At 42.0% G+C, this 23,382-nt stretch overlaps 1 protein-coding gene across 1 annotated transcript in view; it reads left to right on the forward strand.

The window, feature by feature from the left end:
- The window catches only part of THOC6 (THO complex 6), a 157,909-nt gene that overhangs the window by 18,009 nt on the left and 116,518 nt on the right, over positions 1 to 23,382 (forward strand). The window contains exons 2-4 of the mRNA XM_029606783.1: positions 5,477 to 5,592; positions 17,775 to 17,839; positions 22,900 to 23,003. Coding sequence (XP_029462643.1) covers positions 5,477 to 5,592; positions 17,775 to 17,839; positions 22,900 to 23,003 — 285 coding nt within the window. The remainder of the gene's footprint in view (positions 1 to 5,476; positions 5,593 to 17,774; positions 17,840 to 22,899; positions 23,004 to 23,382) is intronic.

The following is a 23,382-nucleotide window of genomic DNA, read 5'->3' on the forward strand; positions in this document are numbered from 1 at the left end:
CAGCCACAAACTGAGCCAGTTCCTTTAACAAGGAATCAGACCATTCCCACAGGGGAGAAGCCGAGGCCAGTGTTTTCCCTTCAAGGCGGGACAGGATAAACGTAACTTTAGTCAGCTCATCCTGGAAGATGGAAGGCTGCAGAGAAAATTGCATGTAGCATTGGTTTTTGAACCCCTCTGCAGAGTCTGAAGTCGCCATTGAAGCGTGGAGGTGCTGGAAGTGCCAACAAGGCTCGAGGCATCGATGGAGGTGGCTGTGGAGGAGGATGAGCAGAGACTGGCTCAGCGGGATGATCATGAAGCCGGGTATGAAGGCATCCAATGGAAGCAGCCAATGCTTCAAGGAACTGCTGTTTTTGTCCTTTAGATGCAAGGTCTGTTATGGTCTGGAAGGCACGCAGCTCCATGGCCTTTGCAACCTGTTGCGTTGGAGGTGGACCCTTGGGCTGAGGTGGGGTTGATGCAACCAGTAGGCGAGGACCAATGGGTCCCCACCATCAGGAGGTGGAGTGGGCTGAAGCTAGAGGCCGCTGGAGATTCACCTATACCAGCCCTCGTTCCCCTCGCGTTGAGGCTTTGGGTGCCGGGGCCGGCAGGACTTAGGTGGGCCTCGAGGTTAGCAAGAGGTGAGTAACGGTACAGCCCAGAGACGGTAGCCTGTAGATGGCGTAGTTCTATCCTGGACTGGATTCGGAACAAAAGCTCAGGTGCCAAAAGGTCAATAGGGAACTGAAGACACCCGAACAAAGGGAGGCCTGAACCTTGAAAGTCCATGTCCAGAGGATAGGCGAGGAGAGGTGTCACTGACAGGCTGAATTCGGAGCCGGCTGTGAGTGGTAGTTGTGGCAAGCAACGAAGAACTCTGGATGAAGGAGAGTCTGTAGCGTAGACGTACAAAGCGAGGGTCACAGCACGGAGAAGGCAGGTATAGTCGGTCCAAGCAATAGTCACGATATGGAGCAGGCAAGGCGGTGGTCAGAGCGCGGAGAAGGCAGGCGAGGTCAGGCAATGCAGAGGTCCGGGGCTGGAGAGAAGCGGAAGAGTAGTCTGACGTAGCGGAGGTCTGGGGCTGGAGAAAAGCTGAAGAGTAGTTGGGCGTAGCGGAGGTCCGGGGCTGTAGAGAAGCTGAAGAATGGTCAGGCGTAGCAAAGGCCAAGGAGTCAATCCAACACATCGATGAACCGGGAACCACAGGAAGACAGGAAAACACGATGAGACGATCCAAGGAATAGAAACGAGTACTCTGAGTATGAGGAGACCTGTTGCAAAGGCAATGCTATGGAGCGAGGCCTGAGCTTTTATACACTGAATGGTCTGACGTCAGCATCCGGGTCCGCAGCCAGGTTCCCGCCACGGGCCCTTTAAAGGAATCACTGATGCGCGCACCTAGGAAGGAGAGCAGCGCTGGTGGCGCTGTCTCTTCCCGGCCACGTGCTCCAAAAGAAACTAGAACAAAGGGGAAAGCTGACAGTCGCTCAGCAGCACATGGTTCGGAGAGAGGTATCTTCAAACGATACTAATGATGCATTAGAATTAGGGCATTGCGATAGTGAGGTTCCAATAATAAGAAAAGTAGTCCAAGTACCTGTAACTAAAAACTCATCTGAGCTAAAAAATTCTAATTTATCCCTATCAATTAAAAAGCAGAATGACAATGCAAACAAAAAACACTCTTTGAAATGTTTGTATGCTAATGTCAGGAGTCTAAGAAGTAAGATGGGAGAATTAGAATGTATAGCAGTGAATGGTGACATAGACTTAATTGGCATCTCAGAGACATGGTGGAAGGAGGACAACCAATGGGACAGTGCTATTATACTGGGGTATAAAATATATCGCAATGACAGAGAGGAGCACCCAGGAGGCGGTGTGGTGCTTTATGTCCGGGATGGCATACAGTCCAACAGGATAAACATCCTGCATGAGAATAAATGCACAATTGAATCTTTATGTGTAGAAATCCCTTGTGTGTTGGGGAAGACTATAGTGATAGGAGTATACTACTGTCCACCTGGTCAAGATGGTGAGACTGACAGTGAAATGCTAAGATAAATTAGGGAAGCTAACCAAATTGGTAGTGCGGTAATAATGGGAGATTTCAATTACCCCAATATTGACTGGGTAAATGTATCATCGGGACATGCTAGAGATATAAAGTTCCTGGATAGAATAAATGACATTTTTATGGAGCAATTAGTTCAGGAACCGACAAGAGGGAGCAATTTTAGATCAAATCCTCAGTGGAGGACAGGATTTGGTGAGAGGTAACAGTGGTGGGGCCGTTTGGCAATAGTGATCATAATATGATCAAATTTGAATTAATGTCTGGAAGGGGGACAGTAAGCAAATCCACGGCTCTCGTGCTAAACTTTCAAATGGGAAACTTTGATAAAATGAGAAAAATTGTTAGAAAAATACTGAAAGGAGCAACTACAAAGTGTGCAAGAGGCGTGGTCATTGTTAAAAAAATACCATCATAGAAGCACAGTTCAGATGTATTCCAAACATTAAAAAAGGTGGAAAGAAGGCAAAACTATTACCGGCATGGTAAAAGGGGAGGTGAAAGAAGCTATTTTAGCCAAAAGATCTTCATTCAAAAATTGGTAGAAGGATCCAACAGAAGAAAATAGGATTTTGCATAAGCGTTGGCAAGTTAAATGTAAGACACTGATAAGACAGGCTAAGAGAGAATTTGAAAAGAAGTTGGCTGTAGAGGCAAAAATTCATAGTAAAAACTTTATAAAATATATTCGAAGCAGAAAGCCTATGATTTTTTTGCTTCGGTGTTTACTGAAGAGGATATTGAGGAGGTACCCATACCGGAGAAGGTTTTCATGGGTAATGATTCAGATGGACTGAACCAAATCACGGTAAACCTAGAAGATGTGGTAGGCCTGATTGACAAACTGAAGAGTAGTAAATCACCTGGACCGGATGGTATACACCCCAGAGTTCTGAAGGAACTGAAAAATGAAATTTCAGACCTATTAGTAAAAATGTGTAACTTATCATTGCTGGAGGATAGCTAATGTAACCACAATATTTAAAAAGGGCTCCAGGGGTGATCCGGGAAACTACAGACCTGTGCCAGGAAAAATAGTGGAAAGTGTTCTAAATATCAAAATCACAGAACATATGGAAAGACATGGTTTAATGGAACAAAGTCAGCATGGCTTTACCCAAGGCAAATCTTGCCTCTCAAATCTGCTGGTAACACCCACAAAATATTCTGTTTTGTAGAAAATACTTCTTGGACTGAAAGTTTACTAAATCTCAGAGTTGTGGGTTCAAGGGGGTGAGTTTAGCATTCTGAAGAAAAGAAGAGCAATACGATTAGTTGCTATTGGGATGCAATCAGATGATCACGAAGTGGGGAAAGGATTGATGTTTTCCCATCTGGAACGAGTAAATACTAGAGATGTGAATCGGAATCTGTTCCGGTTTCAGAGTCGTGGACCATCGGGAAATTATTTTTCCCGCGGTCCAATCGTTGTTATTTTTGAGGGTTTTTTTATCGGCTGCGCCGAGCCGATAACCCCAAAACACAGCCCGACCGTTTAAAATTAGTTCTTTAGTATCCCTCCCCCCCCCCCCCCAAACTTTTAAGTACCAGGTGGTCCAGTGGGGGTCCCGGGAGCGTTCTCCCGCTCTCGGGCTGTCGGCTGCCAGTAAACAAAATGGCGCCAATGGCTCTTTGCCCTTAGCATGTGACAGGGTATCCGTGCCATTGGCCGGCCCCTGTCACATGGTAGGAGCAATGGACGGTCGGTGCCATCTTTAAAAATGGCGCGGGCCATCCAGTGATCAAGTGTGTATTCAGTTTGAATTCTGTAAATTCTGAGCTTTATTTTCAATTTTTATCCCAGTTTCCTACAAGTTAATTGGCCTCATAAACAGGCCGATACAGTAAAAATCGCGGGAGAGTGCCCGCTCTCCCAGCGCGCGCACAGGCCACTCTCCTGTGCGTGCCATTCAGAAAAATAATTTATTCAAATTAGGGCCCCGTGGTAAAAAGAGGCGCTAGGGACATCCAGGGGTTCGGAAACCGGACGCCGGCAAAATTGAGCATCCAGTTTTCAAGCCGCGGGCCGATTTTAAAATTTTTTTTTTTATTTTTGATTATTTTAAACTTTGAGACCTCAAACTTAATATCACCATGATATTAAGTCGAAGGGTGTACAGAAAAGCAGTTTTTACTGCTTTTCTGTACGCTTTCCCAGTGCCGAGAGAAATTAACGCCTACCTTTGGGTAGGCGCTAATTTCTGAAAGTAAAATGTGCGGCTTGGCTGCACATTTTATTTTCTGTATCGCGAGGGGATAACTAATAGGGCCATCAACATGCATTTGCATGTTTGTGGGCGCTATTAGTTTCGGGGGGGGGTTGGACGTGCAGTTTCGACGCGCTATTACCCCTTACTGAATAAGGGGTAAAGCTAGCGTGTCAAACGCGCGTCCAAACACGGGTTAACAGTGTGCACTGTACTGTATCAACCTGATCATCAGGCCTCTTTCCTCCACCCTCCCGCCTATTCTACATCATAACTTTGGAGCCGTTATCCAGTTTCATTCAAATGTCTGTCACACACAGTAGAATGCCCAGTGGCCCCCAGCTCTCACGATTTTGTTTTCTCCCAACCTCTCCCTCAAAGAAGGTACTTGTTCATAAATAATTAATACAAAGTAAATTTAATGAATAATTAAATCATGTGTTGTGTAGTATTACTGATTTAAAAAAAAAAGCATAAAGGCAAATATGAATATAAGCATATAAACAGTGCATATATAACAAGGAGTCATGAAAGCAAAAACACTTGCCATGAAAACATAACAAAATGTAAGGAATATAATTTATAAAAATATAGTAAAAGCCTTACTATCCAGCACTCAACCAGATGGATAACTCAGCTAACTGACATCTAGCAGCAGGGCTTTTTATTGCTACCAAGGACATTTAAACAGAAATTGAATGATAATCTATTTGAGGATAATAGTCTTTTTCTGCTGCACTCTGTCCACTCCAGCATCATCTCCTGTGCTTTGTGGGCTAATGCATGGGCACTCAAATAATCAGCGTATGCAATTAACTGGCATGGGCTGTTCTCATGCATGCTGAATAATGGGGGGTTTACTATATAGATGCATTATGGTTGTTGTGTTATTCCACTTCAATATGTAGAAAGTAGGGTTAAAAAATTTATGAAACATTTTTATTGAACTAACTCAATACATCTGTAACTAATTTAAGTGCTATGCTTTCTTCTTCAGGTCACTGAAGAGACAGCACAGTTACACTGGGTTTAAAAAGTACAGAGATAGCTAGGTATGAAGTTGTCTGTATATACTATTCTTGCACCAGCACTGACTTTCTAGTTTCCAGTAGTGAGATAGTGACTGGAAATTTCCTGACAGTTTTCATTTTGCTGCTGGATTTCTGCTTCCTTATTTGTTTGTTTTGTTTTTTTTCTCTCACCCTAGATGGATGTCCAGCGCTCCTTAGAGCTCCTTCACATGACCATCTTTTCCCAGAGCTTCTCCCCCTGCGGGAAGTATCTTGCTGCTGGAAACAATTATGGGCAAATCGCTATCTTCAGGTACTTGCATTGCTTCCAATCTTCAGTTGACCCAAAACCTTTTTTGTTATATTGAAGTATTAGCATTTTATTCACCATGTCCAGGAGAAGAAAACCTTCTTTATAACAAGGTGTGTGCTTCGTAATTTTGAGCTCTGGTATATGGATTCTGCAGAGCTTTCTGCAAAAGGTTAAAGACCTTTATTGCTTAAGTGCAAGATATTCTCATGATGTGGCTCTGCAAATGCTCTCAGTTCCTTTTTGTCTGCCAAGACTGTTGCACATAGATTCATTACTGTACAAACTGGCTGTAGTTTTTACTCATCTAATTCTTCCTTTCTCTTCAGTTTTCATCCTATTTACGATTTTGGCACATCAGTAATGTTTTTGTGATGTGGTTTTTCTTTTAACATCTGAGCTGGCCCATGGAATTTTTTTCTTTCTTTGGTAGTCTTCCAAAACTGTGTGTGTGTGTTTGTGTTTGTTTCCCAAGGTCTTTACCAAGTTCACACAGAAGTTGTCCGTCAATAATCCTCACAGAGTTTGTTGCAAATGTCTGGGACAAGACCACAGTAACTCTGGAGACATTTGCACTAAGATGTCACCCAGAGCAGTTAGGACCTGTGAAGTCAAGTTACTTACCTACATTGCTGAAAAACAAACATCCAGCTCCTCAAATTTGATACTGAAGGCTTGATGAGAGGACCATGGAGCTTTACAGACTACTGGTGGCCAAACCATGCTAAAGGAGTTGTCAACCTCTTTGGCTCTTCAGTCATAAACCAGGCCCTGGAGTTGACCAAATTTTGTACCCCATACTTGAGCTGAGGCAAGGGTTGTGGGCACTCAGGCATGGATCTAAAGAGACTCAGCAATGAACAGAGATATTGACACATCTCTTAGCATGAATCTGAGAGCAAGGCAGTGCAGGAGCTTATGCACTATCCTAAGCAGCTATGTGTGGAGGCAAGTTCTGACTCTCAGACTGACAGTCCAGATGTATTCCACACATTAAGGAAGGTGGAATGAAGGCAAAACGATTACCAGCACGGTTAAAAGGTGAGGTGAAAGAGGCTATTTTAGCCAAAGGTTCTTCATTCAAAAATTGGAAGAAGGATCCAACAGAAGAAAATAGAATAAAGCATAAACTTTGGAAAGTGAAATGTAAGACATTGATAAGACAGACTAAGAGAGAATTTTGAAAAGAAGTTGGTCGTAGAGGCAAAAACTCACAGTAAAAACCTTTTAAAATATATCCGAAGCAGCCTGCGAGGGAGTCAGCTGGACCGTTAGATGATCGAGGGGTTAAAGGGGCACTAAGTGAAGTCCGCGAAGGCGAGTTTTTAGCTTCGCTGGATCTGATTCGAGAAGATCAGGAAAAGTTTCTTCGCTTCATGGTTCTGGGAATGCATTTCCAATTCTGCAGTCTACTGTTCGGTCTGGCTACCGCTCCCTGCACGATCACCAAGGTCATGGTAGTAGTCGCAGCGGCCCTGCGGAGACAAGGCCTTCTCATTCATCCCTATTTGGATGACTGACTCATCAGGGCAAAGTCGAGGGAACGCTGTTTAGATGCTGTCAGCAAGGTGGTCAGTCTCCTCGAGTCATTTGGCTGGGTGATCAATCAGGCCAAGAGCAACTTTGTCCCTTCTCAGACAATGGTCTTCCTGGGAGCCTCAGTTTGATACCAGTGTCGAAAGGTTTTCTCCCATCTGATCGCATGACCAAATTGATGGAGCAGGTTCGTCGATTTTTGTCACTCCCACTGCCCAAAGCCTGGGACTACCTTCAGGTCCTTGGCTCCATGGCGTCCACTCTGGAGGTGGTTCCCTGGGCTTTTGCTCATATGAGACCATTACAATGAGCGTTGCTTTCCCGGTGGGATCCCAAGTCGGAGGATTTTCAGTTCCCTCTGCCACTCGCCGATCATGCCAGTTCCAGTCTTGGGTGGTGGCTTTGTCTCGAGGGGTAGATCTCGAAGTACCAAGCTGGATAATGGTGACCACGGAGGCCAGTCTCTCCGGCTGGGGAGCTGTCTGCCAGTCCCACTCAGTCCAGGGCAGCTGGTCCCTGGAAGAATCCAGCTGGTCGATCAATCGTCTGGAAACCAAAGCAGTTCGACTGGCTTTGCAACACTTTCTCCCATGCCTACGTAATCAGGCGGTCCACATCCTGTCTGACAACCTTCAGGGAGGCACCAAGAGTCAAGCCATAGCCGACAAGGCAGAACAGCTCATGGCTTGGGCGGAAGAAAATCTTGCGCTACTAGCGGCGTCTCACGTCGCCGGGAAAGACAACATACAGGCAGACTTCCTAAGTCAGAAATGCATAGATCCAGGAGAGTGGGAGCTTTCGGACCAAATAATGGATCTAATTTCCCACAGGTGGGGAAATCCCCACATGGACTTGATGGCGACGTGGAACAATGCCAAGGCTCCTTGTTTGTTCAATCGCAGAAGGGATCACGGTGCAGAGGGAGTCGATGTGCTGGTACTTCCCTGGCCGACCTCAGTTCTCCTGTATGTGTTCCCTCCTTGGCCACTGATGGGCAAAGTTCTTCGCAGGATAGAAAGTTCACCCAGGCGGCGTAATTCTAGTGGCTCCAGAATGGCCCAACGTCCATGGTTCACGGATCTAGTCAATTGGCGATAGATGGGTCCCTACATCTCGGAAATCTTCCACATCTTCTTCCTCAAGGTCCTATATTTTTTGACCAGGCAGATCGCTTTTGTCTAGCGTCTTGGCTTTTGAAAGGAGGAGATTGAGGAAAAAGGGGTATTCTAAGGAGGTGATTACTACCCTACTACAAGCCAGAAAAACTTCCACATTTCTCTCCTATGTCAGGGTATGGAGAGTGTTTGAGACGTGGTGTCGTGAACGAGAGATTTTTCCCCCGACACGCTTCGATTGCCCAGATGTTAAGTTTTTTGCAAAATGGCTTAGCCAAGGGCTTGTCTTTTAATTCCCTTCGGGTACAAGTAGCGGCACTAGGCTGTCTGGTTGGCAGTTCGGTAGCATCTCATCTGGATGTGGTGCGTTTCCTTAGAGGAGTGAAGCACTTGAAGCCTCCTGTCTGGCCGGTTTATCCATCATGGAGTCTTAATTTAGTTCTTCGCGCCCTCTGCAATTCGCCTTTTGAACCCATCAAAAAGGCAACGTTAAAGGACCTCACGTTGAAAACAGTGTTTTTGGTGGCTATCTGCTCTGCTCGCAAGATCTCAGAATTACAGGTTCTCTCTTGTAGGGAACCCTTTTTGAGAATTTCTGATTCGGGAGTTTCTCTGTGAACGGTACCGTCCTTTTTGCCAAAGGTGGTTTCAACCTTTCATCTAAGTCAGTCAATTGAACTTCCGGCTTTTCCTGATTTGGCGGCTGACGTTCCGCATGCAAGAGAACTTCATCATTTGGACGACCGCCGATCTCTATTATGCTGTTTGGAGGTCACAAATTCTTTTAGACTGTCAGATCATTTATTTGTTCTGTACAGCAGGCCCTGAAGAGGACAGAAAGCTTCTAAGTCGACGATTGCACCTTGAAAGAGGCTATTTTGTCTGCTTATGTTTGTAAAGGTCGACCCGTTACAGACGGACTGAAAGCCCATTCCATTCGCTCTCAAACGGCTTCTTGGGCAGAATCTCAGTTGGTGTCGCCACAAGAGATTTGTAAAGCTGCTACTTGGAAAGGTGATGGAAAATCAGTCTTTCAAAAGCTCTTTGGAAGATACAAGACATCAGTAGTTTTTATAGTTATTTGTCCATTTCCTGAATGGGGGTGCATTTGCCAGTTTTCTTGAAGAGAATTTCTGTGATTTGGGATTACATAACTGGTTAGGATGAAGCAAATTGCCAAAAGCAGTGTGGACTTGGATTCACGGTTGGATGAAGTGGTGTTCAACGGAGTTGGGGCATTTGAAGGTGGATGATGATTTTTGAAGGCAAGGTATAATGGATAATGGCAGTTAGAAGTCCCACAGAAATATAGGTTGAAAAGTTGCCTTATCAAAGTTCTTAAATTGGTATTAATATAGCATTGTGATGATAGTTGTCATTGAGTTTCAGGCGTGAACATTTTAGTATCTTGAAAAAGTTGAATCCAGGCTGCAAAAAGTAGAAGTAGGAACTTTAGCATCTTATCTTCCATCTCTGCTAGCCACCTCTGATGCTGGTGGCCAGCAAGGCATGAGAGGTGAACAAAGCAGGTAAAATCAGGAGATTAATTTTTCCAGATAAAGGAAAGGAGTCAGAGTAAATGAACTAAAATAGGACAAAATGAATTGGTTGCTAAGAGAGTCACCTGTATAAAACGTTTGTAGGAAACAAAATGGCCATCAGGGGGAAGCATCAGCACCTAGTTGGAAGGATGACATAGTTTAATTGTTTCATAGTGCCACTTATAGGCCTAAAGAGTACTTGGCACTGGATCATTGCAGTTTTTTTTTTCAGTCAGGAAGAAGGGTGAAGTTTTTACTAGAGTGAACTTCAATAAGGTAAAAGCATTTCAGTTGTAGGTACTTAAGTCTTGGTGTTTCACCTAGATTACTGGAAATATCATGAGGCAGTTCATTAGTTGGACAGAGTCAATTCTGGAGATAATGTATTCTGGAACAGCAAAGAAGGCAGAAATAATTGTGATCAGGAGATGAGTGTAGTGGTAGATAAGATTAAGGTTCTTTTAGATTGTAGTTGTCAGACTAACATTTCTTCCAGGAACAAACGTCGCTGTGATGACATGAGTCAGAATGAAGAGTGGTATTTAACACATCTTGTGCAGAAGAATAGAAACCGTTTTTATCAGGCATATCAGGTAAGCACTTGTCTGTTGTGGGGTCTTGATGGACCCCTTCCAGTAGAATGGAAGCAGATGAAGGGTTTCAAGGCCTTTCCACCTTGAAGAGTCATCTTAGTCGGGTTTAGGTGTGTCTCATCTGTTGCAAGTTAAAAGAAGATTGCAGGGTTACTTCCTCTAAGGTTACAAGCAAAATAGAGGCCTCATCTATAACTGTAGTAGATGGAGTAAGTGTATCTATTTCCTGAAAGCAGGAAAATAAAAAAGTGTACTAGTCATGGTATATCTGGAAGTTTTTATATACTACTTAGAAAGAAGATAAGCAGGGGGTTCTCACAGCTTTAACCTGAACTACTAGAACACATGAAGCATGACAGCTCACTTTTACAGTCCTGAGGTAAAACAGAATTTCAACTGATTTAACCAGGAAGTAAAATTTGTAGTAATATCTCTAGCCAAAATAATTCAATTTTAGGGCACTTTAAGATTTTTAAAGTTGGATGAATTCATAATTTGCAGTTATACAAACAGACCCCATGGTGGCAGTGTAAGCTAGCATAATATCAATTTCATTTACATTGTCCATTACTCCTACTTATTCATTCCCCTATTTTTTTCAAAATTTACCAAAGGAAATGACTACAACCTAAATGGAATAAGCATGGTAAAAGCACATATAACAAGACACACAATAAAAACATACAAATAAACAAGAAACTTTCTAAACTTCCTGTTACCTCCACCCCCCCCACCCCCCAAAAGATAGCTTTGTACTGCTGAAGGAAAATCGGTTTCAAGCAAGCACAATAAGATGGTCACAAAAATATTAAAATAGACTAACCTTAAGTGCTTTGTTGGCCTGAGGTTTCTGTAGCAGTACAATGCTTCAAATTTCATTTTATATATAATATTGCATGGGAGAAGACCATACTTCAAACAAGTTCTCATTCGGTATTCCTGATCAGCCCTGACAGAGAAACAATCACCAAGTCTTCTGTTCACATTCTGCAACTCTGTCTGCTCCATACAGTGCCAGGCATTTTGTAATCACAACATACAGCATATAGCCAGCTACAAACTGCATTCAAATATCTCCTCATATATATATATTTTTTCTCTCTCTTAGCAAGCACAATTATAGCAAGCCCTTCTTCTTGCTAGCATGTGAAACAGACAGGGAGAGAGAGAGAGACAGATAACATATAGTTTGGAGAACCTCTTAACTCATTTCTGAAAAACAAACACCATCTAGTATGGATTGCCTCGAAGCAAAACAGAGGTCCTTGATACCCAGGTATCAAGGAACAGCTCACCTCCTGCATTATATGCTTATCAAGACTAATGGGCTTGCCCCCACCTATGCAAAGATGCCATGACTTTTTTCAAGACAATTTAAACATGTAATCAGACCCCTACACTGAAAGCTCGTTTTATTCAAGCTGAAAGCAGCTTCACGCATTCATTATTCAAAGGAGCTTGTAAAGATTTAAACTATCTCACATCACACATATACCTCTCATCAGGTATACACACACATACTCACCCCAGATGTCTGTTCAATTAGGAAATCCTACTCTATACCCGAATACCTTAAAACTTATCTAAATCTATGAAATGAATTATTTTCATATTTTATGACATCAGTCTGCTAGTTTTATCCTCATTGGTTTCTGGATAAAAACAGCCAGATTACTGATTTGTGGCCCTTTGTCTCCACAGTGGAAAACCCTATGCATGCTTTTCAGTAAAGAAGCTTCCTAACTAATTAGCTGTATTTACAGCACATTAGGATATATTTTTTCTTATCATTCCAAAATTGCAAGTATGTATTTTGGCCAATATAAACAGATAAGAGACCAATGATATGACATGAAAATAGAAACAGTGAGACAGACAGACATGAAAACATCTTTAAAATATTAATCATTACCTTAACATATTTACTGTGGGCTTAAAAATAATTCATTATTCATTACCCAGAGAAAGTCACCATTTAAAATGCATAATTTAAAATACATTCATACTGACAAACACACTGCAGTTTTTTCAGTCATATTAATGTCTCATTTACCTTACCTTTAAACTTTTTAACCTGCTAGTTCTGTGATTAACTTAACTTACTTAGCTAACTATTATCACAAGATAGCCTTCTTATACACCCCAGTAAACTGCATTCGTCCTAGTCTGATGACCGAAGTATGCATTCTAGTTTAAGGACCCTAACATAGAAAAATAGAAATTATGGCAGAAAAGGACCCTAACATAGAAATGATGGCAGAAAAAGACCAAACGGCCCATCTAGTCTGCCCAGAAGCTCCCACACTTATTTTTCCATACTTATCTGTTTCATCAACCACCAAGTTCGGGGCCCTTGTTGGTAACTGTTTGATTCAAATTTCCTGCTATCCCCTGTCATTGATGCAGAGAATAATGCTGGAATTGCATCAAAGGTGAGCATAAGGCTTAATGGTTAAAGGTGGTAACCACCGCATCAAGCAAGTTACCCCGATGCTTGTTTACCCAGACTGCACAGATCAATGCCTTGTTGGATGTTGTCTGAATGTAAAACCTGTTTTCCACATTTCCCCCTGCCATAGAAGCAGAGAGCAATGCTGTACATGCATTCAAAGTGATGTATCAGGCTTAACTGGTTTAGGGTAGTAACCGCCATAATAAGCAAGCTACCCCCACGCTTATTTGTTTACCCATCCCTAGGTATACTCTGTCATAAATTTTAACCTATAAATTCTAAATCGTATTCTAATAAAATATTCTTCAGTTGTGGTTAGCAAAATAAAAGCCCCAAATCGAACTTTTTTTTTCTGGTGTAGAGGAGAGAAAAAGCTAGCAGGCTAGTGGAGAGTGAATGATGATAAGGAAAAAACTATTGTCTCCTCTCCCTTAAACAGAGCAGCCAAAAAGGCAAATACCAATCACCAGGGATCTCCAGTCCCAATGGGTCACCAATTGTTGTGGTTCTCTGAAATAAATGCTTAGATCCCACAGCTGTAAAAAAATTTTTTTTTTTTTAATTAAATGCTCTAAAATCTATAAAATAATATATTAAGGCCTTTATGGCAAGAGAGAGACTGGCAAAGCACCAGCATAAAACTCCCTCTCTCAAATGATTTTACTGATGAGGCATTATATAGAATTTACAGTTGTACATTCCAACCCCTAAACTAGGTTACATAATTGTCAAATTTTCTGTAATTGGCTTTCTACTATAAACAAGTAATCTGTACGGCCATGTGAGGATTTGCTCTCGTTCTCCATGCTAATTAATTTTTACCTCCTATTCTAATTGGCCTGCAACTAACTACATTGCCAGTATGACCTTGTTGATTCTAAATATAGTTCCGTAGCCCTGAAGTCCAGTTCTTTTTGATGATACAGCATTTTCTATTTAGCCCGTAGCATCAGTTTGTCTAGCAAAAGTAAAGCACAAAATTGAAACAGAAATATTATACAATACTTATTAGCAATTATAAAGTTCTTTATGTTCAAAAGTCAAAAAAAACTTAGAACAAGAATACTGATTTCTTGTGTGAAATGTCAAAAAATGTTTCACTGCCTTTTCATTGCTCTTTATTATAAGTTAAGCCTATGAGCACCACAACAGTACCTCTGGAACAGAAAGGCAAGATATAATATGGTACCATCAAGCTAGGGTGAGATAACATAGTATAAAATTTAATCTTTGTGAGACTTTCCTCACTCCAAATGACGACATATCTTAAAGATTTGACCAATTGGTGATATTTCAAAATGTTATACAAGAAAACTGATACTTTAAAAACAAACAAACTTTTTGCCCTATTTTTGCCTAATCATTAATCTGGCTTTAAGCACTGCAACACTCTCAGGAAATCTTTGACTTAGCTGAGTCTGTAGAATGCTTCTTACATAAGAATGTAAGAGATGCCACACTGGGTCAGACCAAGGGTTCATCAAGCCCAGCATCCTGTTTCCATAGTGGCCAATCCAGGCCATAAGAACCTGGCAAGTACCCAAACATTAAACAGATCTCAAGCTACTATTCCTTATTAATAGCAGTTTATGGATTTTTCCTCTAGGAACTTATCTAAACCTAGTTACATTAACTGCCATAACATCCTCTGGCTTAACTATGCAGTGAGTGAAAAAATGTTCTTCGATTTGTTTTAAATGAGCTACTTGCTAACTTCATGGAATACCCCCTAGTCCTATTATCTGAGAGAGTAAATGAACAGGTTAATGTAAATTGGTTAAATCTTTCCATGATTTTGTAGACTTCTATCATATACCATCTCCAAACTGAACAACTCTAACTTCTTTAGATTTTCCTCATAGGGAAGCCATTCCATGCCTTATTTTGGTCACCATTCTCTGCACTTTTTCCAGTGCAACTATCTTTTTTTGAGATGTGGCAACCAGAATTGCACACAGTATTCAAGGTGCAAACTCACCATGGAGCGATACAGAGGCATTTATTTGCAATCTTCTTCCTATTAATTCCTAATATTGTTTGCTTTTTTGACCGCCACAGCACAATGAACCGACTATTTCAATGTATTGTTGCGACCATCGCTGCCCGACATCTCCACTTCAACCTCTTTGGCAACTCCCTCTCCGCTCAATGGAAGTTTGGCTACGGTGGCGTCATTCTGCCGACCCTCTCCGGTGTCCCTGGACCGGCTCGACGCTGCACTCCGCCATGTTCCCAGGAAGCCTACTGAAGTACCAGCAGTGGCGCGAACCTCAGGGGCGTCCCCCTGAGGTGACGTCATCCGTACCGGATATATAAGGTCTTTAAATTTGCTAACTGATCGAATTAGCAAGGAGTTGACTAAGGTTCACTACCAAGCTACTCTGCCTCCTCGGACTTACCAGGGGTACCCGCTCCTCAGGGGCCTCGCTCTCTCTTTACTTTTTCAGATTGCAGTTAGGAACCGGCACTCGCTCCTCGAGGGCTTTTGTTCCTGGACTTGTCTCTGGACAATCTTCTGCCAGGAAGTCGCTGCCTACAACATCAGTGAGTTACTATATCTCTGTCAGAGCTTTCCCTAGAACCAAGTACTCTCTCCTCGAGGGCCTATTCATTCCAGCTCCTGGACTGCTTCTATGAGACTACTGTGTGAGTGTTGCCATCAAGGATTAGTACATGAACTCTGCATACCCTGCCTTCTCACTATATCTAGTTTCTCTACAGCTCAGCCATCCTGGGATCGCTGTTCCAGCATCTGAAGGACTACAGCCCAGCCGGGCGCTTCCAGCTCACTACTGCCACCTCTGGTGGTTCAATATATTGTTTAATAAAAGAACTAGTGTGTCTGTCTCCAAATTCTGAGCCTAACCAGTGGTCCCTCTCGGGATCTTCCCCCGGGGACGTGGTCATCTGCCACCGGCCCAAGGATCCACCCACAACTATCCCAAAATATCAACAATTATCCATTATGAAGCCTAGACCTCTTTCCTGGGTGGTACTCCTAAGATAGAATCTAACATTGTGTAACTGCAACAAGAGTTATTTTTCCCTATATGCATCACTTTGCACTTGTTCACATTAAATTTCATCTGCGATTTGAAAGCCCAATCTTCCAGTCTCACAAGATCCTCCTGCAATTTATCACAATCCACTTGAGATATAACTACTTTGCATAATTTTCTGTCATCCGCAAATGTGATCACCTCGCTTGTCTTACCCCTTTCCAGCTCATTTATAAATATGTTAAAAAACACTAGTCCAAGTACAAATCCCTGAGGCTTTTTTCTACTGTGAAAACAGACCATTTAATTGTACTCTGTTTCCTGTCTTTTAGCCAGTTTGCAATCCACAAAAAGACATCACCTCCTATCCCATGACTTTTTAGTTTTCTTAGAAGCCTCTCATGAGGGACTTTGAATGCCTTCTGAAAATCAAAATATACTACATCTACCAGTTTGTCCATTGTTTATTCACCCCTTCAAAAACATGTAGGAGATTTGTGAAGCAAGACTTCCCGTGTGTAAATCTGATAGCTGTGTCCCATTAAACCATGTCTATCTAAATGCTTTATGATTTTATTCTTTATAACAGTTTCCACGATTTTTCCTGGCTCTGAAGTCAGGTTCACTGGTCTGTCGTTTCCCAAATCACCCCTGGAACCCTTTTTAAATATTGGGGTTACATAGGCCATCTTCCATTCTTCAGGTACAACAGATGATTTTAATGATAGGTTACAAATTAATTGTATAGGTCTGAATTTTCATTTTTGAGTTCTTTCAGAACCCAGGTGATTTACTACTCTTCAGTTTGTCATTCTGGCCTACTACATCTTCCAGGTTCACTGTAAATTTTTTCAGTTTATCTGAATCTTTACCCTTGAAAACCATCTTCAGAATGGATATCTCCCCAACATCCTCTTCAGTAAACACCATGCAAAGAATGTTTAGTCTTTCCGCAATGGCCTTATTTTCCCTAAGTGCCTCTTTAACCTCTCGATCATCTAACGGTGCAACCGATTCCCTCGCAGGCTTTCTGCTTTGAATATATTTTTTAAAGTTTTTATTATGAGCTTTTGCCTCTATGATCAACTTATTTTCAAATTTTTCTTCATAGTAGACCATTGACCTATCTTATGGTTGGTATGTGAAGCACAGAGCTTGACTATACTGGAAGTTTTTCTTTGGTCCCCTGATGAGCTCAAGGTAGTCAATTAGTGTGACAACAGTTGGGAAAGTTAATTGTATAATTGGGTACATAATGAGGGAGAGATCACTGATTAGAAAAGAGCAGCAATATTCTATGCTTGTCTCTCGTTCTGGAGACCATATCTGCAAAGATTATTGATAAGGAGAGGCAATTCTAAGGAGGCCCACCTAAAAAGTATATGGCTGCACTATATGCCATGTGCAGGGAGACTCAAATAATTAAAGATGTACTCTCTAGAAGAAGAAAGGGAAATATAGTAAAAACATTCAAATATCTGACAAATTTCAGTAACATACCAGAAAGTAGCTTTATCCTTGAGCTTTTAATTCTATGGAAAAGGGGTTATCAAAATGAAGCTGAAGGGAGTGTTGGACATCTGGATCAGAATTCAAGCATACATGAGGACCCAAAGGGACATTTAATGGCAGAAGAGAAGGAAAAAATAGATTGAATAAGACCTATGATGACACACACAGGATGACTGGGTGAGCACAGTGGTATTTATTTCTGTGCCGCAACTTCTGTTTCTGTATTTTCTTACTTTTCTGGTACCCCCCACTGCCAACACTTGTGTAATGTTTAGGAGATCATTATCCTCCGTGCCTTTGGGTGATATTGTACCCTGCCATCATCATCCACGCTTAGAAATGCTTAAGGTTCTAATTTCATGGCATGCTGTCCCAGTGAGTCAACTGCTGACCCTTCCTTCTCGCTAATCTATACAGTTGTCCTTTCATTCTTGCAGCTTGTCATCTGCACTGAGCTCTGAGGCCAAGGAGGAGAGCAAGAAACCTATTGTTGTGTTCACAGGTGAGTATCATAGCTCATTTCCTTCCTGTATGGACTAAAGGAGGTACAGCATTGCTGGAGTTAACACCTTGGGCAATCCATGATGACAGCTGGAGAAGGGCTGCATTGCTGATACAGAAGGACAGTACTGGGTGAGGTGCTACAATTCTAGAGGTTCTGTTTCTCTAATGCTGGCACAGCAAGGCAACGTTAGAGGAGGGTCTGCAATGTTGGAGTTGAACATTAGAGAGAAGGATCCCCCAGATTATTACATTTATTGATTTTTAACTTCCTTTCCAGCAAGCTACCCAAGATGGGGTACAAAGTGGATATTTTTATCTATAAATCTTCATAAAACAAAAAATATTTTTATTTAAAAAATGTTGTAATCTGCATATGCCAAAGAAAGTGTTAAAAGTGGAGTTACAATCGGTACATATAATGATAAAACAGTTCAAAGACCAAGAACAAGAACCTAAAACTAACATCAGATTCCTAAAAAATGAAATTTTCATAAAACACATAAGCAAGTAAACACGAGTATTCCATAATTGATCTTCTTAAATTTCAAACTACATAAATCCAATTAAGCCTAATAAGTATTCCACATAGAACTGTATAGATAAAATATCAAATACAGTATCTACTGTTATGATGTTTTATATCATACCTAAACAATCCCTTCTAAATCAAGAGGAAACATCCTGATTAAAATATTAAGTGATGTAATCCAGGGCATAAAATAAATTGTAAAATTCTAATCTACAAAAATCTGAAACTTAAGTACCAAGTAACATCCTATGGCCTGCCAAATTATACCCATATGAGCTATAATATTATTCAAATAGCCATGTTATCTGGTGTCTAAAGTAGAAGTAGATTCCCAGCAAATAGCCCTGGGAGGTACAATCAGGAAAATGCTCACGCTCCCTTTCTACCCACATCGTAGCCAACCTCCTGGAGTATATAGAGAAACTGCTTGAACTGATCTTTTGGTTCATTTTTCAAGTACCATTCTAACCCGCTCTTTAAGATATTGTTGGCCAATTTCTCCCACCCTCACCCTCAGGGCTCTAAAATTTAATTTTAATTTAATTTAAATACGTTTAAGTCGCACAGTTCAATGGTCTTAGGAGGCTTACACTTCAACATACATAATATGAAGTTAAGATGATAATCTTGAAACTGTGCTCTAGAGGTGATCAGCAACCAATGCAATTCCCTAAGTAATAGAGTTGGCTTTTCTCTCCCTTTACATCCTAATATTCTATGAGCTGCAGAAATCTGCATTAGTTGTAATTGTAATTTGCATACAGCTTTTTTAGGGAGCCCAACAATAGCAAGTTGCAATAGTTTAAATAAGGAATAACTGTACAGAAGAAGTTCTTGCGAAAAAGATTGAAGTGTTAACTGAAAAGAGAGAAGAAACCCAATGCATACAGAAATTCCAGATCAGAAACCAAAGAAAAAAGCTCACTGTGATGGATGACTCTGTCATCAGAGGCACTGATCTTTTCCCTTGCACAAATACAAAGGGAAAAGTGGATAACAAAACTCAACTAAAAAGGTCACAAAAGGAGTCCAGGAACAGCAGTAACCTGAACGAAGAAAGCTGGAAAGCTATGAGCACAAATGCTCATAGTTTGGGCAATAAAATCCCAGATCTGCAAGCCCTAATGGTGGAGGCGGACTTGGACGTTGTTGCTATCACAGAGACATGGTTCACAGAATCTCATGATTGGGATACAGCAATACCAGGCTATAACTTGTTAAGGAAGGACAGAGAGGATAGGAAAGGGGGAGGAGTGGCTCTTTATGTCAGAAACAATATCCAAGCATCTGAGCTGCAAGGAAGATGGGGCAATGAAGAAGCACTATGGGCCGACCTAAAAAAAGATGGGACATCCATTTTTATGGGAGTGGTTTACAGGCCTCCAAACCAAAAGGAAGAGCTGGACAGAGATCTGGTTGAAGACATCCAAAAGATAGGAAAGAAGGGAGAAGTGGTCATCGTTGGAGACTTTAATATGCCAGATGTAGACTGGAGAATCCCATCTGCAGAATCTAATAACAGTAGAGAAATAGTGGATGCCCTGCAAGTAGCTTTGTTCAAACATATGGTTATGGAACCCACGAGAGAAGGCGCTATACTCGACTTAGTGCTCACTAATGGAGATAATATCTCTGATGTCCAGGTGGGCGCCCACCTCAGCACCAGTGATCATCAAACGGTATGGTTTAATATCACAAATAGGATACGGAAAAGAAGCACAAAGACCCAAGTTTTGCAGTTCAGAAACACGGACTTTGATGAAATGGGGAAGTACCTGGAGGAAGAACTAAAAGGCTGGGAGAACGAGAGAGATGTGGATCAACAGTGGACCAATCTAAAAGTAGCAATTACCAAGGCAACTAATCTATATGTTAGGTTTCATTTTTCTTTTCTTTACTTTTCTATCTGGTTCTCAAAGGAGGTGGCTGACAAAATAAAGGCTAAAAGAACAGCGTTCAAGAAATATAAAAGATCCCAAAGGGAGGAGCACAAAGAAGAATATCTGGTAGAACTGAGGGAGACAAAGAAATTAATCAAGACTGCAAAAAGTCAAGCGGAAGAGAGGATTGCCAAGGAAGTAAAGAGAGGTGACAAAACATTTTTCTGATACATCAGTGAAAAGAGAAAAGTTCAAAGTGGTATAGTGAAATTAAAAGGTGGAAAGGATCAATGTGTGGAGAGAGACGAAGAAATGGCAGAAATATTAAATGAATACTTCAGTTCTGTGTTAACTAAAGAAGACCCTGGAGAAGGACAGTCACTAGTTAACAAGAAACTGGAGGGGAGTGGAGTAGATGTAACTCCATTTACAGTAGAAAATGTATGGGAAGATCTGGAGAAACTGAAAGTGGACAAAGCCATGGAGCCTGATGAAGTTCATCCCAGGATACTGAGAGAGCTCAGAGATGTGCTGGCGGGTCCGCTGTGTAATCTGTTCAATAGATCCTAGAAGCGGGAGTGGTGCCGAGTGATTGGAGAAGAGCGGTGATGGTCCCGCTTCACAAGAGTGGGAACAGAGAAGAGGCTGGTAACTACACACCAGTTAGCCTCACTTCACTGGTGGGAAAAGTAATGGAATCACTGTTGAAGAGAGAATAGTGAGCTATCTACAGTCGGGAGAATTGCTGGACCAGAGGCAGCATGGATTCACCAGGGGAAGATCCTGTCAGACAAATCTGATTTACTTTTTTGACTGGTTAACCAAGGAATTGGATCAAGGAAGAGCACTCGATGTCATCTACTTGGATTTCAGCAAAGCTTTTGATACGGTCCCGCATAGGAGACTGAATAAAATGAGAAGCTTGGGAGTGAGTGCCAAGGTGGTGACCTGGATTGCAAACTGGTTGACGGACAGAAGACAATGTGTGATAGTAAATGGAACTCTCTCTGAAGAGAGAGCGGTTTTAAGCGGTGTACCGCAAGGATCGGTGTTGGGACCGGTCCTGTTCAATATGTTTGTGAGCGACATTGCGGACGTGATAGATGGTAAGGTTTGTCTTTTTGCGGACAACACTAAGATCTGCAACAGAGTGGACATGCCGGAAGGAGTGGAGAGAATGAGACTGGATTTAAGGAAGCTGGAAGAGTGGTCGAAGATATGGCAGCTGAGATTCAATGCCAAGAAGTGCAGAGTCATGCATATGGGGAGTGGAAATCCGAATGAACTGTATTCGATGGGGGGAGAAAGGCTGATGTGCACGGAGCAGGAGAGAGACCTTGGGGTGATAGTGTCTAACGATCTGAAGTCAGCAAAACAATGTGACAAGGCTATAGCTAAAGCTAGAAGAATGCTGGGCTGCATAGAGAGAGGAATATCGAGTAAGAAAAGGGAAGTGATTATCCCCTTGTACAGGTCCTTGGTGAGGCCTCACCTGGAGTACTGTGTTCAGTTCTGGAGACCATATCTCCAAAAAGAGAGAGACAAGATGGAGGCAGGCCAGAGAAGGGCGACCAAAAAGGTGGAAGATCTTCATCGAATGACTTATGAGGAGAGATTGAAGAATCTAAATATGTACACCCTGGAGGAAAGGAGGAGCAGAGGTGATATGATACAGACTTCAGATACTTGAAAGGTTTTAACTGATCCAAAGACAACGACAAACCTTTTCCGTCGGAAAAAAATCAGCAGAACCAGGGGTCATGATTTGAAGCTCCAGGGAGGAAGACTCAAAACCAATGTAGGGAAGTATTTCTTCATGGAGAAGGTGGTGGATGCCTGGAATGCCCTTCCGGAGGAAGTGCTGAAGACCAGAACTGTGAAGGACTTCAAAGGGGAGTGGGATAAACACTGTGGATCCATAAAGTCTAGAGGATGTGAATGAATGTGGAAAAAAGTATTTGCATTCACAAAAAAGCGGGGAGTAGCTTGCTTGTTACGGCGGTTACTACCCCAAACCAAATAAGTCTGATACTTCACTTTCAATGCATATTCAGCATAGCTCTCTGCTTCAGCGGCAGGGGAGAAAGTCTGTTACTTCACTTTCAGTGCATATCCAGCATAACTCTCTGCTTCAACGGCAGGGGGAATGAAGAAAAATGGATGTATATACAGACAACAACCAACAAGGACTGAATTACATAGTCTGGGTAAACAAATAAGCATGGGTGTAGCTTGCTTATTGCGACGGTTACTACCCCTAACTAAAATTAAGCTAGATATTTCACTTAGATGCAGCTCCAACACTGCTCTCTACATTAATGGTGGGGGTGGAAGGGGAAATGGAACCAAAAGGTTACTAAGAGCCAAGAATAACAGAAAAGTTTGAGGAAAAAAAAAAATAAAAGTGCGAAACTTGCTGGGCAGACTGGATGGGCCGTTTGGTGGTCGTCTGTCGTCGTTTCTATGTTTCTAAAGCATGAATAAACCACCTGAAAATACTATTTTTCATCTAAATAGAGATGCAGTTGTCAAATTATCCAAAATATGAAGGATTTTTAATGGTAGCAGTGATGTGCAAGTTCAGATTTAAAATTGTCTAGAGCATCTCTAAACTTCATAAACTTATTTTTGTCTCTCCTATTTTTTCAGCTCATGACAGCCCAGTATACAGCCTGGTGTCCACAGACAGACAACTGATAAGTGCTGGGGATGGAGAAGTGAAGGCCTGGAACTGGAGTGAGATCATCAAGAAGGTAAAAAGGGTTAGCCTTAAAACAATAGTTATCCTACAACAACCAGGATAGTAATCCTCACAGATGGGTGACATCATCAGATGGAGCCCGCCACGGATAACTTTAGTCAAAGTTTCTAGAACTTTGACTGGCACACTGGTCATGCCCAGCATGCAACTATCCATGCGTCCTCGCGATGTTCCCCTTTAGTCTCTTTTTTACACGGTGATAGTTGCCTTGCAGTTTTTTTGGAGCTCTGCTCTTTCAAGTATCTTTCTGCTTAATAACCACTTTTTTGCCTGTCTCACATCAGGTCCCCCTTTCTCCGGTCAGTGCTTTCCCCAGGATGGTAGGTATATTTACTCCTTTACCTTCTTTCTGGTCGATTCCGGGCGTGTCG

This window comes from Rhinatrema bivittatum, chromosome 6 (genome assembly GCF_901001135.1).
Source record: "Rhinatrema bivittatum chromosome 6, aRhiBiv1.1, whole genome shotgun sequence".
NCBI classification, from domain to species: domain Eukaryota; kingdom Metazoa; phylum Chordata; class Amphibia; order Gymnophiona; family Rhinatrematidae; genus Rhinatrema; species Rhinatrema bivittatum.